The following is a 27,733-nucleotide window of genomic DNA, read 5'->3' on the forward strand; positions in this document are numbered from 1 at the left end:
TCCACTCCTCCAAAACTCCAGTACTTGAACTCCAGAAATGGATGTAGGCTCAGTTAGAGCAAACCCAATATCAGAACTAGTGAGAAAGTCCTGAATGAAATGAAGTTCAGAGGGTGCCTCTGTAGTGTTTAGTATCGCAGAGAAGTTATTAGGAACAAACTTTGCTCCATCAAAGAGAATATCCTTGGGTGCCATTATGTTTGGAAAGAAATCGGTAACCTGTAATGTGTTTGAGAAAATGCCTCTTAAAAGAAAATCGTCAGTAGATGAGAGAGTTGAAAAGTAAAGAGAGAGATAAAATATAAAGGTAAATAAAAGATTTGACAATCTTTGCTCTCTTTTACTTATACACAAAAAGTAACCGTTGAGGACACATGGCAGACATGTATTTAAAAGTAGTGGTAAATACCTTGACACCTGTTATACATAGAGAAGGCAAAAAGTAATGTGCACGGTAAATAAGGAATAATTACCACCCACTTGCAGTTTTTCAAGGAAAAACCGTTCCACTTACCTAGATTCCATTAATCAAGGTGAATCAGTTTTAATTTAAAATTGAAACTGTTCCCACTAATTCAAATATTTTACTCTGCAATATCAATATTCTGAAAAAAAACTGTGAGTGAGAATGAGTAAAATCAATCAGTTAAGTAAGTACTGATAAAACATTATCAGAACTTAAAGTCAGACACAATTTATACGATCATCAGAATATTTATCAGGATTTATCAATGCGTATCAAAATTTCTCAGAGACAAGATCATAAGACAAAAACAAATTCCATTAATATATCAAAATAATACATTGATGAAATTGAAATTACATCAGAACTTTTACAATCTTGTTCTAAGCTTCTAAATCTAACATCAACAGCCTTAGTCCTAGCTAAGAAGCCTGACAAAGCTGAGGATGAAGAAGAACAGGAAGAAGACGAGATTAAGTCATCTTCCTCTTCCTATCTTCGACAAACAAGATAGCGAGTCGAATGATTCGCTCTTGCTGACGGATAGCTTCCCGCCTTTCCTCCTCCAATCGATCAAGATGAAGCTGGTAGTCCATCTCGAAGAACAGAAGTCGGTTCAGCACCGCCTGTGGGACAGAGCCCCATATCTCTTCAGGAATGGCAGTTACATGCCACTCCTGCTGCCAGTCGGCGCAGCTTAGCTCCATATGAAAATTTTGGTAATTCAAAAACATGTTGAATCGGACCATGATGTTTTTGAAAAAGAATATGAAGTTAAGATTGTGAGAAAAATTGATGGAAAGGCTAATGTGAAGTGGCTGTTTATATAGGCAAGAGAATGCCAGGAGACGCGAAGATATTTAATGCTGACAGATAGAGTTAAGTCTACCTCGTCTCCCTAGACTTGAAAAAGAATAACAGTCATTTGAAAAGGAATGTGCACATGTAACAAGAGTGAACTGTTCAAGGACGAGTGCCATTAGTCCTACCCATAGACTATTAATCTTCCACTTCAATATATTCTAAATTAATCTGAGACTGTTACCAAATTTTACTCACAGATAAGTCAAGTAAAGGGTTAGACTGAAAAATCAGAACTTAGACCTATACCAGAACTTAACAGTCATCAGAACATAATGTCTTAATTCGAACAAGGAATATCTATCTTAGTAAGTTTTCATACAAGTTCTGAGTTATAGTCTTCAGAACTTAATCATCAGAACATATAACTAGAACGTGTCCTCAGAATTTGTGCAAGGTGACACAGTGACTGTTTGTCTAAAAGAACATAGACCACCACAAAAAATTCATCATTCATATGGAGTGATTTGTGTGTGCATTAAGCTAAATAACTAATAAAGAGTAAAGTCTGATTTACTTCAGTACATCTTAGAAATAAGTCATAATTAAAATTTTGCTAAAGAGCTGTCATTATCCTAAAACCTACTGATAAATGAGTTCATGCATGAGTCCACCTCAACTGTTTTTGTGCTAATTTTATGCATCTTTTTAAATTCTATTTTACAGTGGCTTCTCAGTGTAAGTGAGTTACGACTGCTTATCAGAATTTATGCTATTATCAGAGTATTTCTCCAGTAATCATAGAGTGTGAAAAGTCACCAAGAAAATATTTTGCTTTTCTAATGCATATTTACTTAATACCAGCTATGCACTTGGGTCGTCCCATTCACATTTTTACTCTAGATCTCAAAGGAGTACCTGATATTATTCTTTGATTCTTTTTCTTCTTCTTTTGATAAGTGAGGTTTATCAGCACTTAGTACATTCAGCAGTTTTACTAGAATCAGAACTTAAACAGATGAGTAGCATTATTCTAATTTGGGACTTAGTAATAAGATGAATAAAGTAAACTAAACTAAGCTCAAGTATCAGAATTTGCTTGTGTCATAAGATTTCCACAGAAATAATTACTTCTTTCATGGGATCATTTGTTTATTGAAGACTAGTAGGTCAGTATCTAGCACAATTATCCTCATAGGATTGAATGATTACTTAAACAGATATATCACTTATTAGAGTTAAGAGATATATATCAGACAACAGTCAGTACTTAAAAACATTTATCAATTAAGCACAGAATACACAAAGAGATTAATTCTGTAAATACTGATCATAAAGTCTGATAACATAGAACAAGTTTAAGCAGATTTAGAGAAAGAACCTGAAATCATTCCAAGTTCATTTACCAATCTTGTAAAGGTAGCTTCACACAGTGGTTTTGTGAAGATATCTGCTACTTGTTGATCTGTGGGAACAAAATGCAATTCCACTGTACCTTCATCCACATGTTCCCTGATGAAATGGTACCTGATGCTGATGTGCTTTGTCATAGAGTGTTGAACTGGATTACCTGTCATAGCAATAGCACTTTGATTATCACAGTAAATAGGGATTTTGAAATATGTTAACCCATAATCCAGTAACTGATTCTTCATCCAAAGAATCTGTGCACAGCAGCTTCCTGCAGCAATATACTCTGCTTCTGCAGTTGATGTGGAAATTGACTTTTGTTTCTTGCTATACCAAGAAACCAATCTGCCTCCAAGAAATTGGCAGCTTCCACTTGTGCTTTTCCTGTCAATTTTGCAACCTGCAAAATCTGCATCTGAGTAACCTATTAATTTAAAATCTGATTCTCTAGGATACCATAATCCTAGATCAGCTGTTCCTTTAAGATACTTAAAGATTCTTTTTACAGCTGTTAAGTGAGGTTCTCTTGGATCTGCTTGAAATCTTGCACAAAGACAGGTAGCAAACATGATATCTGGTCTACTAGCAGTTAGATAGAGAAGTGAGCCAATCATACCTCTGTAATCAGTAATATCTACTGAATTACCAGTATCCTTATCCAGTTTTGTTGCAGTGGCCATGGGAGTGGATGCACTTGAACAGTCTTGCATTCCAAATTTCTTCAGCAAGTTTCTGGTGTACTTAGATTGACAAATAAAAGTGCCTTCTTCACTCTGCTTGACTTGAAGGCCCAGAAAATAACTAAGTTCTCCCATCATACTCATCTGATATCTTGACTGCATTAGTTTGGCAAACTTTTTGCAAAGTTTGTCATTTGGAGACCCAAAAATGATATCATCAACATAAATCTGGACCAAAAGTAAGTCCTTGCCATGGTTGAGATAGAACAGTGTTTTGTCAATAGTTCCTCTGTTGAATCCACTTTTCAGAAGAAACTGAGCTAAAGTCTCACACCATGCTCTAGGAGCTTGCTTAAGTCCATAAAGTGCTTTATCAAGCCTGTAGACATAATCTGGATGTTTGGAATCTACAAAGCCTGGAGGTTGTTCAACATATACTTCCTCCTCCAATTCTCCATTGAGAAAAGCACTTTTCACATCCATTTGAAAGACAGTAAACTTTTTGTGAGCAGCATAAGCCATGAATATCCTTATGGCTTCTAACCTAGCAACTGGCGCAAATGTTTCATCATAGTCAATTCCTTCCTGTAGAGAATATCCTTTTGCAACCAGCCTTGCCTTGTTCCTTGTAATTATGCCATCACTATCAGTTTTATTTCTGAATACCCATTTTGTACCAACAACAGATCTATTCTTAGGTCTTGGCACTAAGGTCCAGACTTTGTTTCTTTCAAATTCATTAAACTCTTCCTGCATTGCTTGCACCCAATCAGCATCTTGAAGAGCTTCTTCCACTTTCTTTGGCTCAGACTGAGAGAGAAAAGAATTGTAAAGACATTCATTAGAAGTACCTGTTCTAGTTCTGACACCTGCATCAGGATTTCCAATTATCAAATCAGGTGTATGTGATTTTGTCCACTTCCTTGCAGATGGAAGGTTTTCTCTAGAACTGGATGCTCCCCCATGATTCATGCTGTCTTCGTTTTCATTTTCTGATGCTCCCCCTGAAACTATGCTCTCTGAGTTGGATTCTTCAGCATTTAGATTTTCAGCACTATCAGTACTTGGCTTATCAGAACTTGACGAATCAGAACTTGAAGAGCCAGATGTGTGTTCTGATGCTTCTTGAGATGTGATAATATCTTGAGTATGCTCCCCCTGCATTGGTGCATCTTCCTTTGACGTAGTCACCACAGTTTCAATAACATCAGAGTTTAATCCATCAGAGTTTACAGTATTAGAACTTAGACTGTCAGGATTTAAGGTATCAGAATATGAATCTTTATTTTCAAATCTCAGCTGATCATGATCAATGCAATCTTCAAGTCCAGTGATCTTCTTGTCATCAAAAGAGACATTGATAGATTCCATGACCACTTTTGTTCTCAAATTATAGACTCTGAAGGCTTTTGTGGAAAGTGGATATCCAACAAAGATTCCCTCATCAGCTTTTAGATCAAACTTGGATAGCTGTTCAGGATGAGTCTTGAGAACAAAACACTTACATCCAAATACATGAAAGTATTTCAGATTTGGCTTCTTGTTCTTCACCATCTCATATGGTGTTTTTCCATGCTTGTTAATGAGTGTTGCATTTTGAGTAAAACAAGCAGTCTGCACAGCTTCAGCCCAGAAATAGGTTGGAAGCTTTGCTTCTTCAAGCATTGTTCGTGCAGCTTCAATGAGAGTTCTATTCTTCCTTTCAACAACTCCATTTTGCTGTGGAGTTCCAGGAGCAGAAAATTCCTGCTTTATTCCATGATTTTTGCAGAACTCTTCCATTATCAGATTCTTGAATTCAGTGCCATTATCACTCCTCAAAATTTTCACAAAATCTTTGATCAATTTATCCAGATGTTTGACATGATCAATCAGGATAGATGCAGTTTCACTTTTTATGTGCATAAAATACACCCATGTGTATCTGGTGAACTCATCTACTATGACCAACGCATATTTCTTCTTTGCAATAGACATGACATTCACTGGACCAAATAGATCAACATGAAGTAGATAATAAGGCTCAAGAATTGATGATTCAGTCTTGCTCTTGAATGAAGATTTTCTTTGTTTGGCCTTCTGACATGAGTCACAAAGACCATCAGGAGCAAACACTGATTTTGGCAGTCCTCTCACAAGATCTTTCTTGATCAGTTCATTTATCTTGTTGAAGTTTAAATGAGAGAGTTTCTTGTGCCGATTCCAGCTTTCTTCAATTGAGGCTCTACTCACTAAACAGATTGCAGAACCATCAGAACTTGTTGAAAGCTTAGCTTCATAAATGTTACCACGCCTGAATCCCTTCAGAACAACTTTTCCTTTAGATTTACTAACTATTTCACAATGTTCTGCAAAGAAATCAACATGATAACCTCTGTCACAGATTTGACTTATACTCAGTAATTTGTGTTTAAGTCCTGAGACCAGAGCTACATTTTTAATGATGACATTCCCAAGATTGATATTGCCATATCCCAAAGTTTTTCCAATGTTGTCATCTCCATAAGAAACACTTGGGCCAGCTTTCTCCACAAAGTCTGATAGCAGGGCCTTATTTCCAGTCATATGTCCTGAACATCCACTGTCCAGAACTAAAATATTTTTCCTGTTACCCTGCAATCAAAAAGACCACTAATTATTAGTTTTAAGGACCCAGACTTGCTTGGATCCTTTGGCCTTTTTAGGTTTGTTAACATTTGCAGCGGATTTAGCATCAGATTTTATGTTAACAGTTTTCTTATCAGAACTTATACTACCAGACTTTGAATCAGAACTTACACTAGAAGGAACAACAGAAACTTTCTTTAAAGAAGGTTTTATTTGATAATAATCATAGTACAAACTATGATATTCCTTACAAGTATAAATGGAATGCCATAAACTACCACAATGAAAATAAGGATTTTGTGGTTTGTATCTAACAGACTGACTCTTAACTCCTGATTTTGAAGATAAGGAGTTAATATTCTTATTCTTCCTGCAAAAAGAAGCCAGATGGTTAGAACTTCCACAGTTATGACATGCTTTCCTAGGAGCATCAGGAACAGATTTATAGTTATTGCTTTTATTCACACCTTCCTTTCCATTCCTGTTTTTCCTAGGTGATTTTACCTTGTTTGCATTCTTAATATCTTTCAGCTTATGCTTAAGCTGCTTCTTTGTCATTAAGCCTATGTTAACTTCAGCTGTCTTTTCCTGTTTTAGTTTGTCAGAAGCTAATTCCTTTTTAACTTCTGATTTCTCATTTTCAGATTTTTCAGTTACAAACTTAACAGGTTTTAACTTCGGCTTTTGCTTATCAACAGGCTTAATTTCTACAGTTCCTTTTTCATTTTTATTTTCTCCATAACCTAAGCCCTCTTTCCAGTTTCCACTGCTTAGCAAATTTTGAGTTGTTTTGCCAGAGTTAGTCCAAGTCCTAATAATCTCTCTCTCCTTTTCTAACTCAGTTTTTAGAGATTCATTCATTTTTAGCACTTCATCCCTAACATAAAAAGCATCATCTCTATCCTTCTGAGTTTGATGGAACATGACTAACTCTTTTTCTAAGAAATCATTTCTTTTCCTAAAAGCAAGATTTTCAGAAGTTAATCTTTCACATGTTAAAGTTTGATCTCTATAACTAACAAACATGGTTTTAAGATATCTTCTCAACTCATTAATATCATCAGTATGAAAAGCATAAGTAGTCTGAGGTACCTTTGTTTCAGCAGCTTCAGAACTGCTCTCAGAACTTGATTTATCAGCATTTGCCATCAATGCATAGTTCTCCTCACTTTCAGAGTCTGAGGTGTCTGTCCAGCTTTTCTGCTTTGTGACAAGAGCTTTGCCTTTGTCACTCTTGGTCTTCTTGCAATCAGGAGATATGTGGCCTTTCTCACCACAATTATAACATTTAACATTGGCGTAATCTCCTCTGTCAGACTTTCCTCCTCTTCCTTCAGATCTTCTGAAATTCTTCTTATCAGAACTTATGCCTTTCCTGGAAAACTTCTTTCCCTTCCTGAACTTCCTGTATGCAATCTTTGTGATTCCTTTCACCATAAGAGCACACAGCTTCATCATCTCCTCATCAGCATCAGTTTCAGGCAAGCTTTCAGAATCTGAGTCATCATCACTCTCAGAACTTGATGACTCAGTATCAGACTTTATGAAAAGAGCTTTACCCTTGTCTTTCTTTGAGGAAGGTGCTTTGGGGGATTCCTCTTCAGCCTTGAGAGCAACTGTCCTTGACTTTCCTCCTTTCCTCTTGCTTCTTTGTTCCATCTCAAGTTCATGAGTCTTGAGCATTCCATAGATTTCATCAAGAGTTGTTTCATCAAGATTGTAGTTGTCTCTTATTGTTGTTGCCTTCAAATCCCAGCATTCAGGAAGAGCTAACAGGAATTTTAGGTTGGTATCTTCAAGATCATACTCTTTATCAACCAATGACAAATCATTCAAAAGTTTGACAAATCTATCATATAAATCATTCAATGACTCATTAGATTTTGAGTCAAAATGTTCATACTCTTGAGTGAGTATTGTCTTCCTGTTCTTCTTAACTGTTTCAGTTCCTTGACACCTTGTCTCCAGTGCATCCCATATCTCCTTGGCAGTCTTGCAGTTGATTACCCTGTTTGACATTACATTATCAATGGCACTATGCAGTAAGTGTCGTACCTTGGCATCCTTAGCAATAGATGCTATATCTTCAGCAGTGTAATCACTCTTTTCCTTTGGTACAGTCTTTGCTGCTTCACCTGCAACTACAACAGCGAGCTTGGTAGGTTTGTGAGGCCCTTCCTTGATTCTATCAAGGTATTCTGGATATGTTGCTTCCAGAAACATGGTCATCCTTACCTTCCATATGGGATATTCAGATGGTCTCAATATGGGAACTCTGATAGTCTCATATCGACTATGAATTGATGTCTTTGATGATTCCTCAGTTTTGGTAGGCTTAGTTGGAGTTTCTGTGTCAGACATGATTGTGTTTGGATCTTTAACTGTATGTGTGTTAACAGAAGGCTATGATACCACTTGTTAGGTCACACTTTCACTGTAGAGGGGGTGAATACAGTGTTTATTACAATCAAATCAAACTTCAAGAACTTATGTAACAGAAAACAAACTTTATTGAAACAATAAACTCTGTTACAATCTGGAACTGTTATCTCTCAGTGATGAACAAAATATCACGAGAGCTGCTAGGGTTACAGTAAATAATATTCTCGATAATTATAACACTTCTAGTGTAAACCCTATGTCTGTGTTTATATATTACACAGTTACAAGATAATCGCTAATTGATATGGAATATAATTCTGCTTCCTAATATATATCAATCAGATATCTTTTCTTCCAAGTATTCCATTCTTTACGGAATTCCTTCTTCATGCATATCTCTTCTTATGTTTATCTTGATCTTCTTAACTTTAATCAGCTACTGTCCTTATCTGATCGTCCTTCAGCACTTAAGTTCTGATATCTATCTCCTGATGCTTATCTCCTGATAACATAAGTACTGATATCCCTTAAGTCCTGACGTCCAGTATAAGTACTGATCAGTTAAGTACTGATTTGTCCTGTTCAAATAAGATCTGAAATCTAAACATAAAACATATTAGCCATGACATTATCAAATATATCTAACAACAGTAAATAGGTATTTTTGAAAATTCTAACCCATAATCCAGCAACTGATTCTTCATCCAAAGAATCTGTGCATAACAGTTTCCTGCAACAATATATTCTGCTTCTGCAGTTGATGTGGAAATTGACTTCTATTTCTTGCTAAACTAAGAAACCAATTTGCCTCCAAGAAATTGGCAGCTTCCACTAGTGCTTTTCCTGTCTATTTTGCATCCTGTAAAATCTGCATCTGAGTAACCTATTAGCTTAAAATCTGATTCTCTAGGATACCACAATCCTAGATCAGCTGTACCCTTGAGGTACTTGAAAATTCTTTTCACATCTATTAAGTGAGGTTCTCTTGGATCAGCCTAAAATCTTGCACAAAGACAGGTAGCATACATGATATCAGGTCTACTTACAGTTAAATAGAGTAAAGAGCCAATCATACCTCTGTAGTTACAAATATCTACTGATGAACCAGTATATTTATCTAACCTGGTTGCAATGGCCATGAGAGTGGATGTTGTTGAACTATCTTGCATTCCAAACTTCTTCAGTAAATTTTTTGTTTACTTGGATTGACAGATGAAAGTACCTTCTTCATTTTGCTTGACTTGAAGGCCCAGAAAATAACTAAGTTCTCCCATCATACTCATATGATATCTTGACTGCATTAGCTTTGCAAACCTCTCACAGAGTTTGGCATTTGTAGAACCAAATATGATATCATTAACATATAAATGTACCAAAGTAAGTCCTTTCCATGGTTGAGGTAGAACAGTGTTTTATCAATTGTACCTCTGTGAAATCCACTTTCCAGAAGGAATTGAGCTAAAGCCTCATACCATGCTCTAGGAGCTTGCTTAAGGCCATAAAGTGCTTTGTCAAGCCTGTAGACATGATTTGGAAATTTTGAATCTACAAAGCCTAGAGGTTGTTCAACATACACCTCTTCTTCCAATTCTCCATTGAGAAAAGCACTTTTTACATCCATTTGAAAGACTTTAAACTTTTTGTGAGCAGCATAAGCCAAAAAGATTCTTATGGCTTCTAATCTACCAACTGGTGCAAATATTTCATCATAATCAATACCCTCCTGTTGAGAGTAGCCTTTAGCAACCAGTCTTGCTTTATTCCTTGTAATTATGCCATCACTGTCAGTTTTATTTCTGAACACCCATTTTGTGCCAACAATGGATCTGTTCTTTGGTCTTGGCACTAGGGTCCAGAATTTATTTCTTTCAAATTCATTTAACTCTTCCTGCATTGCTTGCACCCAATCAGCATCTTGAAGAGCTTCTTCCACTTTCTTTGGTTCAGTCTAAGATAGAAAAGAATGATAGAGACATTCATTTGATGTTGCAGTTCTAGTTCTGACACCTGCTTCAGGATCTCCAATTATTAAGTCAGGTGTATGTGATTTGGTCCACTTCCTTGCAGATTGAAGTTGACTTCTAGAATTGGATCCTCCCCCATGATCCATGCTGTCTCCATCAACATTTTCTGATGCTCCCCCTATAGTTATGCTCTCTGAGACTTCAGAATTTGACTTGGATCCTTCAGGATTTGAAGTATCAGAGTTTCCAGAATTATCAGAATTTAGCTCATCAGAACTAGATGAATCAGAACTTGAAGTGCAAGTGACAGGTTCTGATGCTTCTTGAGAGTCTTGAGATGTGGTAGGATCTTTAGCTTGCTCCCCTGGACAGGTGCATTTTCCTTTGGAGTTGTTACCACATATTCAATGACATCAGTACTTACAAGATCAGAGTATAAGTCATCAGAATTTACAGAATCAGAATTTAAGTCTTCATTTTCAAATCTCAGCTGATCATGATCATTGAAATCTTCAAGTCCAGTAATCTTCTTATCATCAAAAGATACATTGATAGATTCCATGACAACCCTTATTCTTAAATTATAGACTCTGAAGGCTTTTGTGGAAAGTGGATATCCAACAAAAATTCCTTCATCAGCTTTTAGATCAAATTTTGATAGCTGTTCAGGATGAGTCTTAAGAACAAAACACTTACATCCAAATACATGAACAAGAAGTACACCAAAGTGTACCTTGTGAACTCATCCACTATAACCATAACATATTTCTTATTTGTAATAGACATGACATTGACTGGACCAAATAGATCAACATGCAGTAGGTGATAAGGCTCAAGAATTGATGACTCGGTTTTGCTCTTGAAAGAAGTTTTTCTTTGTTTTTCCTTTTGACATGAATCACAAAGGCCATCAGGAGCAAATACTGATTTTGGCAGTCCTCTCACAAGATCTTTCTTTAAAAGCTCATTTATGTTGTTGAAGTTTAAATGAGAGAGTCTTTTGTGCCAATTCTAACTTTCTTCAATTGATGCTCTACTCAACAGACAGATTGCAGAACCATCAGAACTTGTTGAAAGTCTGGCTTCATAAATGTTACCATGCCTGTAACCTTTTAGAACCACTTTGCCTGTAAAATTGCTTATAACTTCACAGTGTTCTTCAAAAAAATCCACATGATAACCTCTGTCACAGATTTGACTCACACTCAGCAGATTGTGTTTAAGTCCTGAGACAAGAGCTACTGTTTCAATGATGACATTCCCAAGACTAATATTGCCATATCCCAGAGTTTTTCCCATGTTACCATCTCCATAAAAAACTCCCGGGCCAGCTTTCTCCACAAAGTATGAGAGCAGGGTTTTATTTCCAGTCATATGTCCTGAACATCCACTATCCAGTACTAGGATATTTTTCCTGTTGCCCTGCAATCACAAAGACCACTAATGGTTAGTTTTAAGGACCCAGACTTGCTTGGATCCTTTGGCCTTTTTAAGTTTGTTAGTGTTATTCCCAAGGAACTAACAATGAGATTTACAGAAGGGAGGTTGAATGTAAATCTCAAAACTTTTTCAAGTTTTGAGCAGTTTCAAAAGCTAAGTGTATGATGAACAAATTTGTGTGAATTGCTTTAAGCAAGTGCAGATATATGTATATTCAAGATACAAATGTAAAGGACACAGAGGCTTTAAAAACTTTTCTGGTGGATTTGTTGTTCCACCAGAGATGTGTATTTCAGAAAATCTGTGATACAAAGAATTCTCACAGCTGCTTCCTAGTACAAACTAGATGATTTTCTCTCTGAATTTTTCTAAACAGCTCTGGAAAATTCACACCTAATTACTAGTTGCAACTTGGTTTATATATCACCAAGTATTTCAAGTGAAGACAAAGATAAAATACAATTATAAAATAGTTCTTCACATGTTTCTTCTTCATTTCTCTATCTAATGCAATCTAAGATAATCTGTGAATCTTTGAATACTTCCTTGTTTGCACCATAATGGAAATGCTGCTTTTTCTTGATTCCTCCAAGAGGCTACCACATTCCAATTGTCTCTGTCAACCCATGTGCCTCTATCAGCTTATGAATTGTCACTATCAACTGCTATGGAACTGAGCATCCATTGAAGCTTTCATCCGTTGAAGGTTTTATCCGTTGATGCTTTTATCCGTTGATGCTTTAGCAGTTGAAACTTTATCCGTTGATGCACTCATCAGTTGATGGATGTTATCCATTGAAGCTTTAGAAACATCCGTTGAGGCTTTGTTTCTCATCCGTTGAAGGTCTTTAATTTACCTGTTGATACTACTTCATTTATACAAAATTACAAGGCATGAAATATTTACAATTAGCCCTCCTATTTGCATATCCATTAGTAGTCAACATGACTTATAATTTCCTACAACTTCTAAGAATTATAACTCATTTACAAAGACTGAAATGTGCTACAATACTAAACTTATTTCTAAGTAAAGCTACTCCATCAACAGATAGCCAAAGTGGTCTTATCCGTTGAGGCTACAAACACTAGATTTCTACTTAAGTATTTTGTTTAGCTTATCATCAAACTATTACACATATATTCCTAACAGTTAGCATTTGCAGCGGATTTAATTTCAGAGTTTATGCTAACATGCTATTTATCAGAACTTATATCAGACTTTGCATCAGACTTTACACTAGAAGAAATTAAGGCAACTTTCTTCAAAGAAGGTTTTATTTGATAATAATCATAGTACAAACTATGATATTCCTTACAAGTATAAATGGAATGCCATAAACTACCACAATGAAAACAAGGATTTTGTGGCTTAAACCTAACAGACTGACTCTTAACTCCTGACTTAGGAGGTAAAGAGTTTATATTCTTATTCTTCCTGCAAAAAGAAGCAAGATGGTTAGAGTTTCCACAGTTATAATATTTCTTTCTAGGAGCATTAGGAACAGGCATATAATTATTGCTTTTATTCACACCTTCCTTTCCATTCCTATTCTTCCTAGCTGCCTTTACCTTGTTGACATTACTTATTTCTTTCAGCTTATGCTTAAGCTGCTTCTTAGTCATTAAGCCCATGTTAACTTCAACTGGTTTATCCTGTTCTAATTTGTCAGAAGTTGACTTTTCCTTAACTTCTGCTACAGACTCTTTTATCTTTTCAGAATCAGACCTTACAGTTTTAGCTACAAAGTTAACAGGATTTACCTTTGGTTTAGCAGTTTGTTTAACAACAATTGGCTCAATTTGTTCAGTTCCTTTTTCACTTTTATCATCTCCATAACCTAAGCCCTCTTTCCAGTTTCCACTACTTAATAAATTCTGAGTTGTTCTGCCAGAGTTAGTCCAAGTCCTGATAATCTCTTTTTCTTATTCTAACTCAGTTTTTAGAGATTGATTCAATTTTAGCACTTCATTTCTAACATAAAAAGCATCGTCTCTTTCTTTCTGAGTTTGATGGAACATAACTAACTCATTTTCTATATAGTCATTCCTTTTCTTATAAGCAAGATTTTTAGAAGTTAATCTTTTACATGTTAAAGTTTGATCTCTGTAACTAATAAACATGGTTTTAAGATATAATCTCAACTCAGTAATATTATCAGTATGAAAAGCATAAGTTGTTTGAGGTACCTTCAATTCAGCAGTTTCAGGGCTGCCATCAGCATTTGCCATTAAAGCATAATCCACCTCATTTTCAGAATCTGAAGAGTCTGTCCAGCTTTTCTTCTTTGTGACGAGTGTCTTGCCTTTGTCACTCTTTCCTTTCTTGCAGTCAGGAGATATGTGGCCTCTTTCACCACAATTGTAGCATTTGACATTTGAGTTGTCTCCTCTGTCAGACTTTGCACTTTTGCCTTCATACTTTCTGAACCCTTTCTTATCAGAACTTCCACCTATCCTGGAAAACTTCTTTCCCTTTCTGAATTTCCTGTAGGCTATCTTTGTAATGCCCTTCACCATAAGAGCACACAATTTCATCATCTCTTCATCAGCATCTATTTCAGGTAAACTTTCAGTTTCTGAATCATCATCATCAGAACTTGATGATTCTGAATCAGACTTTATGATGAGAGTCTTTCCTTTGCCTTTCTTTGAGACAACCACTTTGGGGGATTCCTCCTCAGCCTTAAGAGCAACTGTCCTTGACTTTCTCCCATGTCTCTTGCTCCTTTGATCCATCTCAAGTTCATAAGTCTTGAGCATGCCATAAATTTCATCAAGAGTAGTTTCATCAAGAGCATAGTTGTCTCTTATAGTAGTAGACTTCAAATCCCAACTTTCAGGAAGAGCTAAAAGAAATTTTAGATTTGAATCTTCAAGATCATATTCCTTGTCCACCAGTGACAGATCATTCAAGAGTTTGACAAACCTGTCATATAAGTCAGTTAATGACTCATCAGCTTTTGAGTCAAAGTGCTCATACTCTTAGTGAGTATAGTCCTCCTGTTCTTCTTGATTGCATCAGTTCCCTGACATCTTGTATCCAAAGTATCCCATATCTCCTTTGCAGTCTTGCAATGAATTACCCTATTTGACATGACATTATCAATGGCACTATGCAGCAAATGCCTTACCTTTGCATCCTTGACAATGGATGAGATATCTTCAGTTGTATACTCACTTTTCTCCTTTGGTATGGTCTTTGCTGGCTGATCTACAACTACAACAGAGAGCTTGGTTAGCTTATGTGGTCCTTCATTAATTCTGTCAAGGTATTCTGGATCTGTAACTTCCAGAAACATAGCCATCTTCACTTTTCATATGGGATACTCAGGAGGTCTCAGTATGGGAACCCTAATAGTCTCATATCGAATGTGGGTTTGAGTCTTTTGAGTTTCTTCAGTTTTAGTGGGCTTGGTTGGAGTTTCTGCTTCTTCAGACATGATTGTTTTGGATCTTTATTGTATGTGTGTTAGCAGATTAGCTCTGATACCAATTGTTAGGTCACACAACACTGTAGAAGGGGGTTGAATACAGTGTTTAATACAATCAAATCGATTTCGAACACAAGTAACAGTAAACAGATATATTCAATATAATAAACTCGGTTACAATGGAACTGTTCTATCTCAGTGATGAACAAATATCACTAAGAGCTGCTATGTTACAATGTATGATCTTCTCGATAATGATAACACATATAGTGTAAACCTATGTCTGTGTTTATATAGTACACAGTTACAAGATAATTTCTAATTGATATGCAATATAATTCTGTCTTCTAAAATATATCAATCAGATATCTTATACAAGTCTTTTTATCTTCTAATTCTTTCCATGCATATCTTTTTTTGTTTTAGTCTCGATCTTCTATCCTGTAAATCAGTTTCCTTCCTTAACTATAAGTTCTCCCGTACTTAAGTTCTGATATGACCTTAAACTCTGATATCTATCTTTTGACTTCCAGTAAGTACTGATTCCACAGTAAGTCCTGATATTTCATGTTTGTTAAGATCTGAAAACTAAACATGAAACATATTAGACATGACATCTCAAATATATCTAACAGAGATTTATCAATTATTTTAAATTAATATTCAGATATTTTTCTTTCTTTTTTTTCTAAAATAAAAATTCAGAAAAGCCCTTTGCAAAAAAAAATCAGGGGAAAGCATGCTTAATTTTTTTTTACCGTAATCCCGCATACGCATTAGTATGGTCTTCAAAGTGAAAGCATAGTAGTCTGTGACTGTGAATGGCGATAAACACATGCATAAAAACGTGGGTAATAGTTACTCCCTCGTTCTCATATTATTTTTCTTATTTTGACTTTTGCTATTGTTCGTGGTAAATGATTGACTACTGATTTACGTCTAATTTATAAGATCAAATGCATTCATAAGTAATTTTGTTGGATTCGTATTTATGAGTAGTTTAATACAATGAAATTTTATATTTAATACTAATATGATATTAAAGATATTAACAATCAAAAATATATATTGGCAAACGTGTTCAACATAAATAGGAAACGCTTTTAGGGACGGAGACAGTACTAATTAATTATCGAAGTTGGTAGAACTCTCGCTTTACAAACAAACATATGTTTGTTACACTGTCATGTTAACAGATGACAACTACTCGAGTCAAAATATTCAAATTTAAATATTCGAGTGAGTAAAATTTGAGAATTTTATTTCAAACTAACGCGTGAAAAGAATGTTACAAGTATTACTATTATATTACAATTGGCTTATTATTTTACTTCAAGTAATTCCTCCTCTTGTACGTATTAAAGATGAATGTATTTATCAAAATATGTAGTTCAACTTGAGTTGCCAGAATGGGAGAAAATTGTGATTATTTCGTATTAAAAACTTACGTAGTTTGGTGTCTAATATCGTTAGTTTTAAATTGAGGAATATGAATTTCTTTTTAACTCTATTTTTGAGGTATCTTTCAATTATGCGCCCTTTTTAAAACTTTTAAATTTTTATAATAAAGAAAATTATAAAGGACGAAACAGATTTGGTGAAAGTTGGAGATTATTGCGTATCATCTTGGAATTATATTCGAACCATATTTGTGCACATTTGCACGCACTGAAAATTACCCTAGTATAACTGAATGTGAAAATAGTTTTGGGACAGATAGAACAGTTAATGTAGCCAAAACGAATATGACAGAGAGAATATTTTAGAAATCATGATCATGTATCTTTCCTAGCTAGTGAATTCAGAATGTTTTAATAAACGCACCAACAGACTCGTATCTGTTGCACGTAATTTAGGTCAAATGCCCAATTAAATAAACACTGGAGTGGGTAGAAAAGGGTCATATGTGTCTACTGTGTTGAAGAAGAAAGGAATCTTACGACTTGTGTTAGTGGCGTTTATATAACGTCCTTATTTATCAGCACTGAACTTGAAGCTTCATTAGCCTAATACGATACGAATCCTGATCATTCATATTTTATAAACTATTCATATTTAATTAACACCAACCCAATTGCGTGTTTCTGAGAGATCCGCTGTCTGTTTTCTTTTAGGCGTTTCAGACGGACGATTAACACTTGGACTAGTACTTGTAAACCCAAGAATATGATAACGTTGTTGGTTTCTTTGATTTTATACTTTTCTTTCTTCACAGAAAACCTGCATGACTAAACCGGGGAGGCTAGATTTGTAATTTAATGTGCCTAATTAACGGAATTATTCACTTATATTTTTTAAGTCCAAGTTTAACAGTGATGATAAAATAGATGTAATTATTGTTATAATTTGAAATTAAAAAAATATATTTTTGATGTTATAATATATTTTATGATCCAATAACATATGCAAAATAGCACAAAATATATTCAAATAAAGATTTCTTTCAAATTCTATAATCCTAAAATACATAAATATACTTGTTACTATTACTTTATTAATGCATTTTGTCAATTGCATGCTTATCTGACAATTATAACACCTTTTATTTCTATATTTACGACCAAGTATAGCATTTTGTTATTTTAGCACCAAAAATAGCATTTTATTGGAGCTAATTTTTTTGTATGAATGTTATATTATAACAATATCACCCATTCTAACACCACTATTCGAGTTGCTCTAAGAAAACCTTATTTCCCTATACATGGGTAAATTAAACATTCTGACCCCTTCAAATTTCGTTTCTAAAACACTCATTTCCCGGCATTCCGATATCCTTCACTCCCATTCTCATCTTATGCATCCAAACCCCCCTTCAAAATTAACTTGATTTCATGTTCAATACAACCATAAATGAATAATATATCACTTTCCGCATCACTTTTTTTACCACTTCCTCTTCTTCAAAACACTCAGAACCTGACCAAAAATTCTGGAGCATATGCTTAACGCAAAACTGCATATATAAATGATCATGCCATCACAATTTATGAGTTGTATTGTATGTGTGTGGGCTTCGTTGTAATGTGTACCAAAATAAATGCAAGGGAAGAAATCAAGTTCATACTTTATAGTAGGCAAATGTGTCTTGTAGTTGCTTGTTACAGAGTGCATAATACATACGGCATATCAAGTGCAACAATTTCCAGAAGACATAAAACATTGCAATAATGCAAATACTGCAAGATTTGTTGCACAGCTTAACAAAGACAGAAGATGATAAGAGTGTGTATGGGTACATAAAGCTAACCCCTACAAAACCTAATAAGAAGGATACGAATCAAAATTTTAAAACTTGAAATCCTTCTTCTTTGATTTGCTATCTTTTTCCTGCATCTTTCGTTTCCTCTTCTTTGCATTCTGCATGAAACAGAAAACATTGAGTCATTACAGATCTGGAAACAAGATACAAAACACTTTAAAAAACTTAAAAAGGAATAATACCTCAGCAACCATGTCACTGAAATCTTCCCTTTGGCTACGGAGCTTCTCTTCCTCCCGGGCTTCCTCATACCTGCAAAACAGCCTCTATCTAAAATATTTTGCAAGGAAAATCATAAATTAAGACGGTCAAGTGGAAACTCCACGTACTTGGCTGGCAGAACATTGTCCATAACTTCCAACTCTTCTGGGTTTAGTGACACTTCAACTCTATCTGATTTTTGACCTCTAAGTAAATCAACCTGTAACGACAAAAAAAACAGCTTTAAAAATCAGCTAAAACTGAGCTTTCAACTAGAACCTTGTGTTGGACCAAGCACAATCAGAATTCTAACTTTCATCTCAAGATCTATACATGGAGCTGCATATTCTTCTAGAGAAAAATCAACCCAACACTTGGTTTTAAAATAAATCAGGAAATTGATACAAGATTTAACCTCTATGAGACATTACAATCGCTTTACTTAGAGCTGAAAATTCTCAAAGGTCAAAGCACATAAATAATCCTGAGAATTCTAAAACTAAGAACTAAAATATCTTTCTTTACAGTACAGAAGCAAAAAATAAATTTTTAAACAGGTGCCAACAATACATATGCATCTGAAAGTGTGTGTGTGTCCGTGCACTCACAAAAGGCTTTAAGAGTGCTAGTGGCCACCCCTCTACTCTTGTTCCTCTACTCTTGATAACAAGAGTTGAGGTTTAAAGAGGGTAATAACATAAACACTGGTTGAAGAGGGACATATTTAGTTACCCTAAAGTATGATGACAAATATATTAACATTCAAAAAGAACTAACCCACTTGGATGGATAGATATTCTTAATGCAAAATTCATTGATGTATTTAGCATGTACATGAAAACAATAAGTATAAACTGAATCCAACTATTCAAGGGGGAGGGGAGGGGAGGGTGTGCTTGGTGGCTAGATAATCTTCTTAGGAAAAAAAGAATGCTAAGAATGTATACCCTTTTTGCTGCTGGCTTGTCCTGTGTAGCGCCACTTAACACATAGCTGCAGGCATGAAGGTAAAAGACATCAAAAGAACTGCTAACAATACATACTTCTAAAAATAGAATAGCCAAAAGTTATAACTTACGTGTGACTCGTTCCCAGCAAGGTCCCTGGAGCTATCTTTTCTTCTTTCTCTTCTAGCACCTTCATTAAAAAAATGAACATGTGGGCTATAGGCCAGGCAGAAATTATCTGATAATAAATTAAATATTCTGACTGTAGTATCTTACTTGGTAAAGAGGCTTCTCAGGTTCCTTCCTCTGTTGCTTGCGAAGGTCAATAACATCCGGAGTCTCAATACCAGTAGGAGTGCTGAAAAAACAAAGAGACACTGTTAATCAGTCACAATTTCTAGGCATAAACACCTGATACAACAAAAAATGATATCAACATAAACATAATAAATTAGTATCTACGAGCTTTTATCCACAAGACAACCTACTGAAGTCCTGAAGTAACTATCATACAAACAGAAATACAATTGACATACAATACAACAAAACTGTCCACCTTAAAGTAAGAAAGTGAATACTACCTTGAAAGACTATCAACTGACTGAATGCCATCTTCTAATTCTTCCTCATCTGGTTCTTCCAGTTCCTCTTCCTCCTCTTCTTCCTCTTCTTCCTCCAAATCTCCCCAATGCTTAGTTTTATCTTCTGGTTCCTCCTGATTGACATTGAATATGAATTTCAGAAAAATTTGCACTTCTATATTTAAATTTTATTAAACAAAAATCTAAGAGAAGAAAATAGTTCAGGTTGACTACCTCGTAATTTGGTTGTTCTGGTTGCTGACCAAACACATCTCCATATAAAGGGCGGCCTTGCTATTTAATCAAAATTAAAACCAAGTTAAAACAGTAAATTTCGCCCATAAAATAGCCAAAATATACTATGGGCAACAAAAATTACGTCGTCAACAGGTGGTTTTCCCCAGCCACCAGGATGATAACCAAATAAAGCTCCATGTGGAATAGGAGCATTTAGTCCAGGAATCTTCAATTGTGGATAAGAGGGAGGAGGACCATATCTCTGACAATTAAATTACAAGACACAACAAAATTAGATTCAATTTTTTTATCCTAAATTAATAATCTGTAATTCAACAAGACAAGACTTAAAAAAAATTCAAGTGCACTGCGGTAAGATGTAAATCCTGCAGACGAAGATGTAAAAAGAAAAATGCACAGAGATATAGGTAGTACAGAATCTGATAACTGATTTTGTGTGGGTCAGAGTCGACGATATAAACCATTCTAACAAGGATCCAACTTGCAACTAGGTTTTGTTCCACAAGAAAACAATTCTTAATTAATGGTATATGTCCTCGTGTTTAATATGAAAATTTGGTTGCCACGTCCTTAATTCTAAAAATTTTTAATCACCAGGGCGTCAAAGGGATGAAAATGAATTCAATACGCACAGATATAGCAGATATTTACGAAATTGTCACGGTACATATTGACAGTAATTATAAGCATTCAGATCATTCCCACATGCATGGACACCAATACAGCAATAATGAGTATGAGAAAGTGAAACTAGCATGCAACTACAGTGCCATTTTGAACACATAATACCAAAGGGACAACAAAATATATGAGAATTGAGTGCATATTTACGAATAACTTCTTTCCCTTTAATTCACTGATTTCAGACAACACCAGAACACATACCAGAGAAGCCAAAGAGTAGAATCAAGAAGACAGAAAGCGGGCAAACGCAGAGGTGAACATTTAGGAAAAAACAAGTTTCACCTCTTCTTATATGGATCAAGTACAGTTTTTAAGTAAACAAAAATACTACATGCGAATAGATAGCTTCATACCTGCATATTAATGAGCCATGGAGGAGGAGCACCTTCAGGCATCCCAAGAGCATCTTTTAGTTCTTGTGACAGCATTCCTGGCTTCATCTCCCTTAGTTTAACCTTTAGTAGCATGAAGCAGCACATATCAGTGTTTGGCTTCGCATTATCTTATATTCAGTGGATCTAAAATTAACATTTATGTGATATTTCAACACAAATTAGCCGGTGGTTACTTGTTTTTGGCTTGCCCACCATGTAAATTAAAATCTTTGCATTCTGACATACAATATGTGCATGTGATGGAAGACAAATATATAATGATTTAATCCCTACCACATAGGATGAGCAGTTTATAGGAGATAAACAACACATAGACTAAGCCTTTTAAAGATTATATGAAAGATTAAATTCAAGTTCCACTTCTCATATAGCCATGATTTAAAACAATCATATCCTACCGATATTTCATGAATGTTACAAGGAGATCATTAATTCTGTACCCATATTACACAAACTTTGTACCTCAAACTCTTTCCCTTCATGATACAGGTCACCATGTGATGTCAACTTTGGTTTTGTCTGGTACTTAAAGAATGCATCGTGCAGAACCTATTGCACCAATAAAAACCATTTAATAGGTGATATAACAATAAAGCAATCACTAGTCCAATAAGCTACAAATTCTCTTTCCAATTTCTGTAGGGACCTGACATGATGTATATTACAATTGTTAAGCAAACCTGGTAATCAATGTCCATTTTCCCCATTTTTGGCTGCATCCTCTCACGTTGCTTCTGTTTGAGTTTCTTGTTGTCTTCCTTTTCAATGTAGGCCTGCACAGCCAAAGCAGGGAACAATTGCGTAAATCAGCACAAATTTGTGTCAATTCATACAAGGACCAAGCAGCAAGATATATAAAAGGAGCGAAGATAAAAATGTACTTGTGTATCAATTGATCTTGTCATATAGAGAAAAAACATCAAAACTAATATTTAAAAGGCAGCATAAGCATAGTTGTTAAGACGTCGCCTAGGCGGTAAAAAATGGGTAGGCGTCTGACCCGTCTTCATTTACAGTGGGTAGGCGACGCATAGGGGCGCCTAGGCGGCTAGACGAGGTCTAAATCCGTTTAAATCCGCCTAAGTTCGTTTTATTTTACCATGGGCTAGCCAGTCTATCTTTGACCAAGTCCAATCCAGTATCCTTTTATATGGGCCAGCCTATATTCAAGTTACAAACACTACTAACTACTTACAGCCGTCACACTTAACCCTAATTTAACCAGCAAGACACAGACAAGCATCTCCTGGCAGTGATCTATTAAGTAATATTCTTATTTTTCTTCTTATATGTTAATTACATACATATATATACATACGCGTATGCATATGTATTATATGTATGCACAAACTACAAACATATAACATATATCATTGGGTATAACATTTATGTATGTACTTTGATATGTAGTTATAGTATTTACTCTTTGGTAGTGTATGTAATGGCTAAATCTATATTATTATAACATATAAATGTATGTATATATTAAATATACCCAATTTATATAGTGAAACGTATAATCCGCCTAATAATCGTCTAGGCGGGCGCCTAACCGTCTAGGCGGTTAGGCGGTACAGGGTCATCTTGCCTCATATTTACGTCTTTACAAGTATGAGCATAAGATTGAAAAATCTACCTATTATACTAAACAATAACGACCTGTAACTTATCTCCAGAATACATCATCACCTAATTATATCAGGAGAGCTACATATATTGGATAATATTGGATGTACAACTAAAAAATGATGGGAAAAACTAATTTCAAAGGCCAGGTGAAGAGACCCTTTCAATTAAGTGTTTACCCTTCAGAGAAGACAAAATGTTCTTAATGTTTATATATAGATTTGTCGTTCTATCTTTCTCAGTAAACGAATTTATTTAAAATTTAAAAAGCAATAAAAGGGTAGAAATACAAATTACATGGTAAAAATGCCTGAATATAGAAATATAAGGAACTGCAATATCAAGCTTACTTGTCTTATTTTCTCGATGCCTGTGGCAGCAATGAAATCAGGTAGTTGAAATGGTGTCTTCTCAATACCTCGCTTTCCCTGCAATACAATTTAAAATAGATGAGGCCCCACAATCCAATAAATAAATTAACAGAAAAGGTTGGATAATAACATCACAGATTATAACTATGTGAAGTGTCCCCAAAGGTTCGGTCAACATATATTCAGGTCAGCACAATGCATACTGTTAACAGGTCAAGGGATAAGACAGATTTATTAGCATCTTGCTGGTTAAACTTTTCCACTATTTAGGATGCCGAAAAGGTACCCTATCCTATATATGGCTGTTTTCCAACAAATATTATCATGTATCCCAACCCACATTAGCATAATACAATGGAAGAGAAACCATTTAAGGGTCCCTCTTGCAGAACACCTACATGTCCTGGCTCCAAGGTTGTCACAGCCGCATGCCTGCAAGAACCAGATACGTACATATAAGACAAACCTTATTGACACCATTATCCACCCCCCTCTACCTAAACCCCATCAAAAAACCCAGAAAGTTCTATGTTCAATTTATTAATATGGCCAACAAGGAACAAAGATCATCTATAATACATCCCATTGTGCATATAAATGATACACTGACTCACCTGCAGAAACTTTCTTTTCTGACACCAATGTCTCGGTACTGGAACAGTATTTCGATATGATTTCAAAAATACCAGCAGTTTAGGATCTGACGAGGTGGCATCCCACACCTGAAAAAAAATGAAATTTAGAGCTTTAAAAAATAAGACTTCTTCTAAGTAACTAAAAAATACACAATATATCCTCATACTGTCAAACTCTAAATAAGAACACAAATAGCCTACTGGTTTGGAAAAAAAGAAACAGGCTTACTGTTGTCCAACATTAGATGTGTTTGTAATGTATACTATAGTAAATACATTACCACTAAACATTGTTTGACAGGGGAACTATGTAAATTAGTTCTGTTGTTTAAGAGTCAGCAATCTGATTTGCTTCTCAAATCATATTATATGGATGCACAAGGTGTAGAAGGATCATAAATTAAGACAAGGGTCTGATCCTAATTCAGAAATCACAAATGACAGTACAACCTTAAGAAAGTTCAATCTGATAGAAATCAAGTACAAACTAGGATTTTTTTGCCTGCTACGCCTGGTTACTATTCATCATTATCTTCAATATTTTGAGAAAAGTTTATTGAAAATTTCTACAAATAATTATCTTTCAAAAATATAATTTTTGTTATCTGTTTAAAGAAAATTGTTCTCCTAATTAACTAATGTGGTTTTGAATTAATGGGATAATTGATTCATTAGCCGATATTATAGTTTCATTAAAATTGTAATTAACTGTAAAAGAATAAAGAGTTGCACTGTTTAAATAACAACCTTAAGAAAGTTCAATCTGATGGAAATTAAGTAAAAACTATTAACTATAAGAATATGGATTGAACTAATCACTCAACCGTTAGAGAAAAAATTTAAATTAAACCTGGGCATAGTTGACTAAATATCCATGTAATATGACCATGGAAAAATAAAAAAGTGAGTTTGAAGGAAGCAATTTAATCGGCTGAATCTAGAGTTCATAGGAACATAATTATGTTGTTCGTAACATCTACAGTTGTAATTTTTGAAGCATAGAAATGATAGAAGCTGAAGGTATGAGCCACAAAAGCTCAGACGTGTTGTCTTGAAAAGAAATGGATATATTAATACCTCCACTACATCAGGTCTCGAGCAGATCTGTTTCAATTCTGCAATCTTCATACGGCGCTGAAGCTGAAAAAATGTGCAAGTTGAAAACATTACTACCTCAAATACTAAAAAGGTTAATCTCAATGTTGAAGAAACTAATAACAGAGAACTGCAGATTTGAACCTTTTTCTTTTTGTTGGAGATACCACCCTTCTCTTTTTGCAGAGCATCCTGCTCTTCTTCTTCATCATCTGAATCAACTTTTTTCTTCGCAGCTGTCTCAGTGGCATTCTCATCTTTCTTAACATTTTCCTGTAAAAAAAAATTTGATGGAATTAACATAGAGTTTTTCACTTGGTACAAGAAACGTGAAAGAGGAAATTCATCTTTCTGAATGTCTTTATTTACCTCTGAGGCAGGTAGCTCGCTGAAATTGAATTTTTCAAAGACCTTTCTAAATTCCTCATCCATTACTCCATTAAGTTCAGCCTTTTCTGGAATATATTCAACTTCAACTGGCTCGAAGACCTTCACAAAAGCACAAGACCAAGATTAAAATCTACCCAAGAATTTAACCCTATTACGAACTACCCACCTAATAAAAATGGCACCAGTCCATCCTTAAGAAAAAACTTGCAGTCCTATGTTACAAAATAAAAGAAAATAGCATTGAACTATAGGTGATATTATATTTTAAAAATAAATAATTTACCATATACCAGAGAGACACAGTATGAAGCAAAAGAAAATGCAATCAACAAATCATGTCAGACACTTGTGCCCTAAATTTTCACAAAGTGATGCAATATTTAGTACATCACTCTTCTAGTATATTATAACTAGTAGAAGATTGTTGAATATGCCAAGTAACTATGCTTACGTCAAATTTTTTGGATTTTATTGCAACCATAATTAACATCTTGAATAAGAAAACAGATAGTCTTTAGAGAAAATCTTGAGCAATGTGTAGAATATAGGGGCATACCAGAAAATTCCAGGCCCTGCTAAAATTCAGATATTTTAACCACAAACATACTGTTTACTGCGATGAGTGCCATGTAGAGAAGAACAGGTGACATTACATTAAGTGCATATATTGTTTTCGAGATAGCTTTTGAGTTATGGATGCTGGAATCTGAACACGTGTAAAAAAATATAATATAAAACAAACTCCTCTTTAAACATAGCCATCGAACTTATAAGTATAAGACACATCAAAAAAAAAAACGAAGTACTCAGTAGTAAATCCATCATCACTGTTCCATCTACAAAATTCATTTACAAAATCCCTTAATCGACCTCTACACTTATCGCAAACCATAATAATATCAAAATATATAACAGAATAGCTAGGTGACCTTATAGTTAATAACTACGTGTTCAATATATAACTAAATCTAACAACTATCACACTTTTAAAATCCTCCACATCAATCTCTATCAATTAGCAAACGCAATTAAACTCGTAGTTCACTGGAAACAAAATCATTTCATCTATCAACACAAAAAAACAGTAATACACTCAAGATCTAAACCAACACAAACAACAAACATCATTTAACCACAAATAAACACAAATTTTAAAATTATCACACAAAAATTCAAAACCCTAGCAATTAAAAAAGTAATAATAAAATACTATTAAAATTAAATTACCGTCTTAGGATCGGAGTTCTCCTTGGCACTATCGCCGCCGTTAACGTCGGTTTCATCTCCGGCGGAGACATCAGCTCCTTTGTTCTTCTTCTGCTTGCGCCGCCTACGACGGCGTTCACTCTCCCGCGATTTCTTCGCCGCCGCGATAGGATTCTCCGTCGCAACGCCGCCGTTTGGCAGTTCCGGTGTCATTATTGTAAATAATCACTCCGATTTGAAGATTGATGGATTGTATGTATTTTCGACGGTGAGAGATGGAGTATAGGAAAGAGGTGGGTACGTGTGTGTATGTATCAGGTTTTATAGGATAAAATGTAAAATCAAACTAAAAAAGATAAATTAATTGATTAATTATTTGAAAAATACTAAATGGAACACTTGGGCCTGGTGAATATGGTTAGGGCTTTCGTTTAGGCTTTACCCTACACTTGGGCCTGGGAGGCTGAAATGACAGAAGCTTAAAAATTATCACCATTTTGAAAAAATTTAACCGAATATCATCAAATAACATTAAACGATTGTTTACAGTAAAACCTCTATAAATTAATATAGTTGGGACCGGAGAATTCTATTAATTTAGAGAGATATTAATTAATCGATAAATTAATAATTATTAATTTATAGAGAATTTTCGGTAGCAAACAAAATTAACTTTTGATTAAATTTTTATTCACATAAATTTAAATAAAATGAATTGTACAATTTATATTTTATACTTAATTCAATTAATTCAATGTATATGAATTTAGAAAGTCAATGTAATGTACAATATATTAGATTCAAAGTCCATGTAGTGTATAAGTTAAATTCATTGTATTTTACATAGAAAATATTCAATGTATATTAGGAAAATTCAAAGTACATGAATTAATTTAATTCA

The 27,733-nt window shown here is 34.7% G+C and overlaps 1 protein-coding gene across 1 annotated transcript; it reads right to left on the minus strand.

The window, feature by feature from the left end:
- Positions 1–18,232: 18,232 nt before the first annotated feature.
- Positions 18,233–27,140, minus strand: LOC141671493 (uncharacterized). Its single transcript, XM_074477770.1, has 18 exons — positions 26,854–27,140; positions 25,606–25,725; positions 25,381–25,509; positions 25,219–25,281; positions 24,121–24,228; positions 23,486–23,563; positions 22,190–22,282; positions 21,972–22,058; positions 21,468–21,569; positions 20,552–20,671; positions 20,407–20,466; positions 20,173–20,306; positions 19,868–19,949; positions 19,723–19,781; positions 19,592–19,637; positions 18,773–18,864; positions 18,626–18,695; positions 18,233–18,541 (listed from the first exon to the last, which is right to left on the minus strand). Exons 1-18 carry the CDS (start codon positions 27,043–27,045, stop codon positions 18,470–18,472), a joined length of 1,707 nt encoding a protein of 568 aa, XP_074333871.1. The 5' UTR covers positions 27,046–27,140; the 3' UTR covers positions 18,233–18,469.
- Between the last annotated feature and the right edge of the window lie 593 nt (positions 27,141–27,733).

This window comes from Apium graveolens, chromosome 7 (genome assembly GCF_009905375.1).
Source record: "Apium graveolens cultivar Ventura chromosome 7, ASM990537v1, whole genome shotgun sequence".
Classification (NCBI taxonomy): Eukaryota; Viridiplantae; Streptophyta; class Magnoliopsida; order Apiales; family Apiaceae; genus Apium; species Apium graveolens.